General features: G+C 41.3%; 1 protein-coding gene across 2 annotated transcripts in view; it reads right to left on the bottom strand.

The window, feature by feature from the left end:
- MTMR2 (myotubularin related protein 2) overlaps positions 1 to 12,090 on the bottom strand; it is a 64,640-nt gene that overhangs the window by 23,860 nt on the left and 28,690 nt on the right. For both annotated transcript variants that reach the window (XM_064645122.1, XM_064645123.1), the window contains exon 3: positions 2,305 to 2,380. In XM_064645122.1, coding sequence (XP_064501192.1) covers positions 2,305 to 2,380 — 76 coding nt within the window. The remainder of the gene's footprint in view (positions 1 to 2,304; positions 2,381 to 12,090) is intronic.

The raw sequence follows: 12,090 nt of genomic DNA on the forward strand, positions 1-12,090 counted from the left end.
TAATAACCTCAAGCCTCTGGACCCCATGGGACCCACTGTGCAAGGGCTGTGTCAGGAGGACAGCTCGCCTACCCTCCAGGTGACAGCCACCACGCACATGAGGTGTGAGGCTACTGGGGCATCAGGATGGGGATCTTAATTTCTTCTACCTTTATCTCATGAGATTTAGCCTGGAGGGAGAGAAAGAGGGAGTCTGCCTTACTCCAGGGCTCTGACAACTCATATAACTAAATCATCCTCACATCAGCTCTGCTTCAGCATAGTCTTCAACAACTCTCGAGATCTGGATGTGGAGAAGGATCCTTAAAATATCAAAAGTGACTAATAGCAAAATATGTAGCACACAATATCTGGTTAAAAAGAAATAAAATATATATACATGCTAGTAATTCCATTATTTATTTATTTATTTATTTATTTATTTATTTATATAAATTTACATGCATTTGTTTGAAGGACAGTTAAACACAAAATGCTTCTAGCCAGTCCTAATTAAACCAACTGTTTCATTAGTAGCTGATTATTAATCACTTCTTTTCAAGGACTAGTTTGACAGAGATTTGAAAGCAGACTTGTGACGCATAATAAGGGTAAGGGCAGCCTGCCTGGTTTTTCCACTAGAGTTCCCATTATTCAAAATGTAATTCAAAATGTTTAAAAAACCCCCAACAAAATCTACTAATAAGAAAAGCATGCATTTACATCTGAAAAAGAACAGGATTTCTGAGTAAATAGAAAAGGTGCTAGAAAAATGTTTTGCAGGTAAGGAACCCCAGGCATGATCTCAAACACTGGCCTTGCCAGCTTGTAAGCCACATCACCTTTCACATTTGCATTTTATTAGCTTGGTTTCCTAAGGAAACAATTTTACTTAATTACACTGTGCATGTACCTACACACATGGCTTGTCTGACCTTAACCCCTTCACAGCTGTATGATTTCAGCAGTCTCTACCTGATAAATAGGGATCTCCAAGGCATTAAAATGCTTCACTGTTTGTGAGAATGGATGCCAGCTATAACAGAGAGGTTGTAGTAGTGCTAGCACCAAGGGAAAGTCTATTAAGCTCAGTCTTTGGTATATATAAGAGAATACCTATGGGAGAAAGAAACTGAAAACCAGATCTACTAATTCCCTTGCTTGTGGAATCCCTGTCTTTTACAGGTCAATCTTACCCTACATTATTGGGTTAGCTGAAAATATTTTTTTCTTCCCTTCCCTGAAATATACAAAAAAAATTACATTTGCCTTTCTTGACACTTTTAACAGGAAACAATTATTGCTGATGAATAACAAATATTTCCTTTTTGCTGCCTTTAACTTCTTGCTGGACCAGGCAGCTGCTGTCTGGGCTACTCCAAAAGCCACCCAGTTTTACAGATTTATATGGCTCATCTCATCATTTGTCAACAGATAAAACACTGGAAACTCTGATCTCTTAAACTATTCCCTAGGAACCCCTCAAAATATAGTCCTGCTGTCAGAGCTAACTGTGTCTGTGGAGTGAGTTAGATATCAGTCTGCAGTGTTTGGTTGGAGTACGAGTTCAAAGTGCTTAAGAAAGAGGTAGAGAAAAAGAGTAAGCATTGAGGTGGATTTTTTTGGGTTTGGGTTTGTTTGGGTGTTTTTTGCTTGTCTTTATTGTGGTGTTGGATGTGGGGTTTTTTGGTGAGGTATTTTCAGTGTTTTTGAATTTTTATGTTTAGGACTGAAGTTGCACTCTTCCATATCATTTTAAAAGGAAAGCAACATGGCAAAGAAGTGAATGAAAAATCTTTCCCAGAAAATTAATCAAGAGGCTTACTCAAGCTTTCAGACTGGAGAGCATCAGCAAACCTGATGCATGTCAGAACATCTGGATAAAAAAAAAAAAAAAGAAAAAGAAAAAAACCATCCCCATATCACAGCAAGTACCCTGCAAAAGCACCACATCCTTTCCCGGAGTCCATGACAGAGATTTGACACAAATTGTGCTGTGTCAACCTAAGAAGTTACCCTGTGGCAAGGACAACTTGAAACAGTGGATCCATGTCCTCTCAGGAGGCAGGAAATGCAAGGCTGTACAACCTACCTCATCACTCATGCTAAGGTGCCTTGAATTGCTTTGTATTTGCTAGGTGCTAAAAGGAGACACATAGGTACCTTGGTCCCTGTGATGTGTAATAGCTCGACTAATGAAACAACCTGATCATGGCTTTCAAAACATCAGCAATTTGCTCTTGTTGGTCAATGACTGCCAAGGTATTTTGCTCTATGGATATTCTATTTGATCAGCAAACAACAAGGAATTTCCTCTTCACTTACCCATGTCTTTAATGGTTTCCCCTGGTAGCAAAGGTGGCTCTTCCATTTCAGCCAATTTATTAGTCTCTCTCAGGACCTAGGCAAAAGACAGAAGTACAAACAGAAATTCATTATGTTTTCATAAACCAAGAAGTTTACACTTACCTGCAAGGGGCCAATGATATCAAGGACAATAAATTATTTAAAGATCTTGAGGTACTGCCTAGTGTTTGACCCTCCTCAGAGGTCAACACCAGGCTCTGTGCTTTGGCAGCATACTTCCCAGGTGTCCTTTCATGTTTCAGCCTTCTCCTGCCCAGCCCACTATCACAAGTTGAATTCTCTCACAGTTACATACAGAGCCAAAGGAACCAGTTCCTTTCCCAGTTGAAGTGATCAACTATTACCATGATGCTATCAACTGTTCAGCAGAACAATTTCTAGTTTACACTGAGGAAAGTTGAAAAGGACACCTTGTCACACCACTGTTTTCAGTGAGGGTCTGAAAACTGTGTAAGTCCTGACTTGGATCAGTTTAGAAAGGTTCTGTTTTGATAGGCATGTATAGGAGGTACAGTTTTAATTTTCTGGGAGATTTTTGGCTGCCAAATGACCCCTTCTCCACCTTCCTTTGGATCCAAGTTATTCCACAGGGCATGACTTCTCACACAATTGATCGCATTTACGCAAAGGTTTTCACAAGAACAGCTGCTATCATGAACAGATGGACATTTTAGGAAAGCACAGCTGTAACTATGAAAGCATAACCTGAGGTCTAAATCTATGGTAAGAACTGGGGGAGAAAAGCAAATATAAGTGACCAAGATTAAGGCTAAGTCTATGTGGCCCAAATGCAGATGGATTTAATCATATTCTCCATGCCTCAAACCAGCCAAATGACCACAAACACAGCAGCACGCTGCTCAACCTCTTAACGCAGACAGAGAGCAGGTAAGTTAGTTTAGACTTCTCCTCGTGCTATAGAAACCACAAAACTTGGAATTCAAAGCTGGCATGTGTCCCACCTCGAGAATATAGGCAGAAGGAGCTGATTGCTGCTTACAACTGAATGTGCAGGCTTATTCTCAATCTCTTTAACATTATGCAAGGAAACACAAAGCATTGTTTCAATTTGATATCAGGAAATCCCTGCAAAGAAAATTCAAAGACATAGCCCAAAGTGGCATTCTAGAACCTGACACGTCTGTGGTCAACTTTCATGTAGGATCAAGCCAGAGGGAGAGCCTCTGGAAATAAAAATTCTCTCAACTATGCAAAAAAAGTGGAAACAAAACCCTAGGAAAGCCCGCCACAATAAGAGCACGTTCCAGCATTTTCACACAACAGATTGATGCATAGATGAAAAGATTAACAAGATCAAAGCCTTCTTGAGAACAAGATATACATTTTAAAAAATGCATTCAAAAGACTCTTGGAAAAAAATAATAATTAAAGTGAGTGCAGTCCCAGTTTCCTAACAGGAACCTCACAAGTGCACCAACTTAAGCCAGCTTTACCAGGGAGGCTACCAGAGCAGTCATACTGGGGTCCACAGGATGAGTTAGGAGAGGTCACCATTGTCAGAGCTCACTCTGGCAGCAATTTGCAGGAAAGCTTCTCCTCCCCCACATCAGCAATACCAGTAAAAACAAGGTTTTGATGGTATAACGAGCAGAAGTCAATGTTGAGGACTTCTTGTCAGCACAGCTGTGTTGGCCAAAGATCACACAACCCATCAAAGCCTTGACTGAGGGCCTCCCCAACAAAAGTCTGTGATGTAGATCTACTCTCAACGCCTGTGTGTCTAATTTTCCACTTGAGTAACTGCCTTGAAATTAGCAGGATAACATCTGGATTATGATAAATGAGATGGAGGTTTCTGGCTAATTAGTCCATAAGTGGTGGTCATCTTTTTGGCTTTTTATCTTGGAAGGACATTAGTGAAAATACACTCTGCATTCAGAACATGATCACAGCTTCTTCGTGAAGGTCCATACCCCACACGGGCAGCAGCTGCTGCGAGGAACACTTCGGTCAACAGATGGACTTGCTGCTCTTCTGCAGATGTCTCCTCAGCGGGAGCATGTCCAGCAGTAAACATTTGGGGGACTGGATTATATCTTAAGTCAAAACAAATATGAGGTAAGATGCATAGAAAGCTTTCAGTATGACAAACATCTGCCATGATGGCATAGGTGGGCAGTGCTCAGGTGAGTTTTAAACACTCTACTGCAGGTGGAGGATAGATGGAGGGAATAGGCAAGCAGTATGAAAGACAAGGACCTCCATGTCAACATTCTTTAAACACAAGGTTGAAAGGCTTTTCAGTCTAAAAACTAGTTCTTCTAAAATCCATCTGCTCATTCACACTCTCTGAAATGTGGAGTCCCCAAGGTGAGAGGAAAGGGTTAGTGATCCACACCTACACTCACTTCAACGCAGGGCAGCAGCAGACAGATAGCTTCCTGGAAGCACAGCACTTCAAGGTCAGCCTCCTTCTCTCCCCATCCCTTTTATTTTTCTTTCTTTTATTTTTGCTACAGACTTGAGGACTAAACTGATTTTCACCATCCCGTAACTGGCCTCAGCCACATGACCTATCTCAGGTAACAAAGCACTGCCTGTCTCCATGATGATTTCAAATTTGGTGCAAGCATATCACACCTGGATAACAGTATCCTTCCCAAGAGATTGAGACAGACATGGTCAGAAAGTCAAGGACAAACACTTCTCTGTCGTGTTGGTCTTTGCACTATCTGCTCAGCTCTAGACCTTGAATGAGCCTCCAGTTGGAACATGAACACTTGAAACCCATCCTGGCAGAAACCAAGAAATGAATGGTAGGCATTTTTCCTGAAATCCACCTCCTTAAAATTAGTTCGGGGAAATACAATCTGTGTAGGGCTGAAAATGCAGGAAGCAGGCACGGAAGAAGATATCTGCAGCAGCACTGAAGGATGGAGGCTGGCAGGAGGGAAGAAAAGTGGGTGGCTAAGAAAAAGGGGGTTTTGGAAACAGATCAAGGGGAAAGAATGGTATGGGACAATGCACATGAAGCTCTGAGATGATGTCAATATCATAGATGGACCCCTTGCTCCTTATATGACTAAAGAGATGACATGAAAAACCCTTCCATCTTACTGCCATCCTCCTCTCCCCCTCAAAATCCAAAAATGGTTCATTAAACTGTGAGAAAAATCTTTTTTTGTACATTAGCCTCTTTTCAAGACTCTAAAAATAACACTCCTGGGCCCAAATTTAGCCCTCTGCAAACCTTGCAAAATTAAATTAGGAGCGCCAGTAAGGCAAGGAAGCAGGGAAGGGAGCCAGGGACACGACTGCAGCAGCCTGGCTGCAGGAGAGTGATGGCTGACTGCGGATACATTAACGCTATTGAGGCAGGTACCACATACATCTGCAACAGAAATGTGCCACCTCTGTGTTGCCTCAGGTTTTTAAATTGTTCTCTGGGAACAAAACCAAAGAGTTCTTAGAGATCTGCAATGAAGGTCACAGCCAGAGCTGGGCAGAATCATCATTACTTAGGAATAGGACCACAATGACGTAGAGCCACACACTGGCTGTATCTGTCACAATCATCACTAGATGGTTTCTGTAAGAAACAGATACAACCACCAAAAATTGGTAGACTACTCTGCCTTGCCTCTAAGCTGACCAAGGTCTTTGTTACCTTTTCCCCACAGAAATGTTATGTTTGGTAATTGAATTTCCAGGGGAACAAAGAGTCTAGTTACACACCAGAACAACCTTTATTTCTGTCTTCTTTTATCAAGTAACATCATCTATCCATCCCACCCGTCAGCAGCTCTCCCTCTAGATAAAACAGCCCTCTGGGATCCTGAGACTGGGAGTACCTTAGCACCTAAACATAAGTCCTGCCTTGGCTTAGAGGGTGTGAGGATTTCATGCTACCACCTACCTTTGTTCTCTGCTCAAGCAGTGACTTGGCAGAACAAACCCACACTGTTACACTTAAAAACCACTTCTCTTACCCCAGGATCCCACCTGGTGTTAGCTCCAGCACACTCACCCATGGCCGAAGGTGCAGAACTCTCTCATGCCCTCCCAGCTACTGCACCCGACACAGGGAAATCCTGATGCTGTTTTGCTGATGCAGCCTTCAGATTTGAACAACAAAATGATCATCTCCTTTACTTGCATGTATGGGGTCAGGGAAAGAGGTTTAGATCCTGCTAAAAAAGTAAGACTGCTGCAATTCAGGGTACTGCAATTCTGGCAAGCCTCTCCAACCACGTGTTCACACTGCCTCCTAACACAACAGCCAGCATGCTGCTCCAAAAATCCCTCTCCTGACTGATGTCCCTGCAAGACTCCTGCATTCAGCTCACCCTGAGCAGCTGCAGCCAACTCAGGGTGGTACAGAGTTAAATTACAAGCAAACTCCACACACAGAGTCTCAGAGGTCTGTGCATCGTTGAACACTGTTCCAGAAGGATCTGAGAAGGTACATGAGACTCTAAATTCAAGGTTTGCTTTTTGCCTGTGAACGAAACAACTGATGTGTTTTCCTCTTGTACTGCCTGGTGAGGCGCTTTCCTACCAGTGTAGCTGCACAGCCAGGATGACAACCACATCCTGCGCTGGCTGAGGCCAAGCCAGGATTGCCTCCTCCTACCCACCCTGCCACTGCTGTAATTGCTCCTGGGTCCAGTGCAGTCAAGATGCCAGAGTCCTCTTAATGACTTTTATAATGGAAATTTTTCCATAACCTGGATCATTTTGTCAGGACTGGCTTAAGGTGTGACTACAGGAATGAAGGCATATAAAAGCCATAGTGAGGGAGAGAGAGCAGCTGGGACCGATAAGGGAGATTAGCTTTTTCCCTGGACACCACACATGCCTGCAGATAACAAAAATGCATGAGGAGAGCACCCGAGGTCCCTCCTAGCCATTTTTCAGTTACTCTCTTCTACTTTCTCCTGAATATCTGAGTCCTGAAACCCACAGACAAAGGTCAGATTGTTTGGCTTAACACAACTCAAGGGGAGACTACAGGTTTGTGCTACCAAACTGCTGTGTAAGAGTTTTCCTAAGTCTGCAGGGATTCTTCTATCCTCAATCACAATCAAAATGAGCAAAAAGAATCTTTTTTGCTTAGACAAAATTAAAATGTACCCTTTTTGTGATTCTTTTTTTCCCTCTGAGTTCATCTCTCCTTGGCAACCTCCTACACACTCCAAATCATTTTGCACATTTTGAACAGATCTGTTACATGCAAAGCCTCAACACTGGTACAAAACATGTTCGACCCAACTGCATGACCACCTTGCTCCTGTATTAGTCCTATCCCCAAAACCACGTCTGCCCCATTTACTGTGAAGATAAGCTCTCCAGGCTGGGAGCTGCTTTTGTTCCAGCTACACACAGTCCTGTTTTATGTTTCCTACAGCAGGAAGGTAGTCTCTTAACTGGTCCCTTGACATAAACATATATAACCTGTCTGTACAGACAAACATTATACACACACACACACAGCCCCTGTACTCACAGATTTGGCATGCCTATGTCTACCTCGTGAGCACGCACTGGTCAGCAGCAACATGCAAAATATGTGCTGCAGGGACAAGAATGTGCATGTGCATTGTACACACGCAATAATATACACACAGAATGAGTAGAATTTAAAATATGCATTTTTTCAAATTATGTGTGAAATATGGAATTGAAAGTCAACAGCCAAGTGAAAGTTTTTATCTCCTACAGGAACATATCTGTCTGATACTTCACATTTTAATGGACTACCTGGGAATATTCTGCTTGTACTTAACATATCTAAACTTTCCTTCTTCCCTTGCTTGTTTTTTTTGAATTTCTTTCTCTCAAGAAGTGGCAAATTATTAAATACCCTCCTTAATCAGCATTTTTGCCACTTTGTAGGCAGGGTAGTCAGTAAGCTGCAGGAATATTCATTTCATCTAAAACTGGAGATCAACATCTCAGCAGGTCACCCTGTACTAGTCGGTGGAAAGCAGAATACCTAGGAGATGCACCTTTAGGATGAGTGCCCTTCTTCCTACTGAAGACTAAGAACTAGGGTAAAAGAATATCAATGTAGATCTGGTACAGCAAATCCCAACCCTGGTGCTTCCTTGTGGCCAGCATAGCAATGCCCAATCTCCTGGACACCCATATACAACTGAGCAGTCACAACTTCCATTTTGCAGAGAAGTAAAAACGTCCTCTGTGCAGAAAGGCAGCAGGAAATGAGCCAAGCCAGGTCCAAAACCTGAATGAATTTTATTTAAAGAGGCATGACTCCAAAGCTTGTAGGATAGGTCATCTTAGCTGTAGCATAAAAGACAGCTTTTGAGTCAGAGCTGGCTCTTGTCTGCTGACTCAAAGAACTATGAGAGAAGTCAGCCTTCCTGGAAAGACTTAGCCATAGGATTACTTTTACATATTTCATTCATTCATTCATTAATTTATTTTGTTTGTAAATCCACAGCAAAACATATACACTTACATAACGAATGCTTCTCTCCTTTAAATGCCTTTTGGGGGGGGGTCTCAAACCATGTTCACCTGTTCCTTCCTCTGAACTCCCCTTCCACTCCAGCCCTTTCCTGATAGCTCTTTTCATCAATCAACAAAGGACAACGTCATTATGGCAGGTGTATCAAGATTTATCATTATCCCAATGATGCTGTAAAAATGTCTGAAACAAACAGATACAGAACCTCTTTGCATTCACGTCAGAAAAAAATCCCGACAGAGGTCCAATTCTGTCCAACTGACATTGACAGAAGCTGCAGAACTGACACAAATCTGTGCAGAAACAAGATTAGTATGCTTCTTTAGGTCAGTTTTTCATATGTGCATTGGTTTCTTCTATAAATGGAACATTTCTTAGAACAGGAAAAAGGGCACATTTTACTGCTTAGATGCGTCTGTCTTCTCAATGCTCAATTAGCAGGACCGCAGAACAGAAGCCATACTTACTTGACTGAAAATACTGTGCTACTTTGAGGAGATTTTCAGCTGCCATTTATGGCTATTTCAAGTGTACTTTGAGAAGATTTATGTGCTAAGTATTCTACTGGAAATGCAATAAAACATAAATTGAGCAAGTAAATGGACTTCGTTGATTATTTTCAAATCATTAAGAATACCACAGCAGAAAGACTAGAGGAAAAATCAGTAGTATCTGCCTGGCTGAGGCACAGGGACTTTTCTGAGGATTATGATCAGATGAGCTGAAAAACTGTGTTAGAGGCATTCAGAGCCTCGAGACACTAATTGCAGGGAAATGCTTTGTGTCTTATTCTTTTGAGATATTAGAAGTTCAAAGGGGAAAAGACAAAACACCATGGACAAATGGATCATTTCAGAATAGTACACAAAGAATCAAATGTACTGTCCAAAGACCACATCAAGCCTATTCAGCTCCTAAGAGAGCAACTGGCCAAAGAAGGCTTCTTAGCTCGGTTAAAAAACAACACAAGAGGTATTTAAGTTATCAAAAAATGTTCTGACATCAAATCACCTATTACACTTCTCTAAAGACAATAATAACATACAATGTACACTGCAACTGCCTTTTAACTATGCTTTCCTGAAACAACTAAAAAAACCAAACCACAAACTGTGATCTCTACCTATCATATATGGAGAAAGTACAAAAAAGCTTGAGAAATCACTTGCTTACTTACCACTGTCCTGAAAATCTTTAAAAAGAAGCTGAAAATTGATGTATTTAAAAAAAAAATACAGTCACCAGAGTAATATAAAGGGACTCCTCTGCAGGAGGAAGTAGCCACCATATAGTGTTTCCCCGGGGTTTTCTGCTTTATTTTTTCCACAATGTACTTCTCCACTCAGATCCGAATATCCAGTGATGAAGAACAGCCTCTCTGGGCTGGCGAATCTCCTGGGCCCTCACTGCACAAGTACAAGGCAAGGCTTAGAAGCTCAAAGGAACACATTGTTGAGGGCCACTCATTCAACCATGGCTGGTTTGTCTCTTCCAGTTTGTATGGCTTGGTGGCTCAAGACAATTCTCTCATTAGGCTCTGACAGAAGGTTGTCATTGACTCAACACATCAACACTCTCTGGCACCGTGCTGCAGACATCATCTATTCAGACAAGTCCAACATTTTTTAACACAGAATCTTCTTCAGTGCCAAGGGTTCTACATACATCTCAAACTGTAACGCCTCTGTTCTCCACAGGCTGCTCAAAAACTTTGGACAGCACATTAGCCTGACTCTACCCTTTATTTTTACTGAATTTTGCTTAGCAAACAATTTATACATGAAAAAAAAGACTAAAAGTTTCAAGGAAACCATTAAACTACTTCAATGAAGTTAATATCATCACTCTTAAGTAACAGAAAAACGCTCTGACCAAAGACAGAGTTATAAATTCTACCAACTAAAATAAGTCACAGAATACTGTCTCCATTACCAGGAATTTCACTTTGGAGTTTTGTGATATGTACGATAAGGATTCAAGATACAGGTAATTATATATTTATAATAAACAAACAATCATACAGAGGGGAACAAGGATATTTCATTCCATGCAAAAATATCTACAGAAAATCAAATCTTGGTGGATATTGCATGCAGCCACAAATCCTTCTGCTCCTTTTAAATACCATGCTTGTTCATTCCTGCCTGACTTGTCCTTCAATCTACAAAACTGTAACTAACAGAGGGGAGGGAAGCCACCTCTTACCTGGTTTTACTCAACAAAAGGAAAATTCTTGCACTTTGTAGCTAGGAGAAACACTGCAGTTGATTAGGAAGAGATGAAAATATTTTTGAGGAACATATGAAGGCCATTTGCTTATTCTCTTAGTTTCACTGTTCCTAATAGATGGCAATCATAAACGCTTCCAGAGATTTCTTTCACTGTGCATTACTCCATATTCAAGCATTTAGGTACCTCTGTATAAGAAAAACTAGCAACGTTTGCCATCTCTGCTCTCTTCTAAATAGATGAGAACTTAAGGAGTATTATTCCCACATAAAGGAGACAGAAAACTGACTGCATTGGGCTTTTCCCCCCTATCTAACTTGTATGAAATCAATATTTTGCAACCCAGAGGTTGGCTACTCTGTGGGTTTGTTTCCTTGAAAGGGGGAGGTGAAGAAAGGACTTACTGGTGCAAGGATGGGACCAAGATTTTCCATCTCTTGGGACATTTTAAAATGAAAATTATTGCAATTCTTATGAAATATATAGCATTTACTATAAACTGGAGTCTTAGAAAAGCATCGCAATGGCAGGGGCTAAATTGCAGTCACTGACAGGGCTGTCCTGGTATGACCACACTTGTGGACAAGAGCATCATTCATTTTCCAGAACCAGTCATTTGTGCCTTTGTTCATCAACAGCTTAATGCTCCAAACAAAGGAAGCCCACTTCCCACAGGCACACATGCACAATTCATACAATCAAAATCGGAATTTCAAGATAGTTAAAATATTTGTCCCTATAAGACTTTCTTACTTCTCTTCTGCTGCCCTTTAAATCCTTCTGCTTCATACCTTCAATAGTGTAAAACAGTGTAAACAGGCACTATTGCCTGTTCTTGGATTTGTCCCTTGGATTTCATTTCTGTGTGCAAAGGGACCTGTGGAAATACTACAGCAGAACAGGTAAGGGCTTCTGCCTGCATAGGTTCTACTCCAGTACACCCACAAAAACGTGAAGTGCACCTCCACATGTGAATATAACTAAGCCCAAAGTAATGCTGCAGAGAAAGATACAGCCAAATCTTCACATAGTGACAGTAAAAAGATGAACTGTTTATTTAATTT

Source organism: Pseudopipra pipra, chromosome 2 (assembly GCF_036250125.1).
Source record: "Pseudopipra pipra isolate bDixPip1 chromosome 2, bDixPip1.hap1, whole genome shotgun sequence".
NCBI lineage: Eukaryota > Metazoa > Chordata > Aves > Passeriformes > Pipridae > Pseudopipra > Pseudopipra pipra.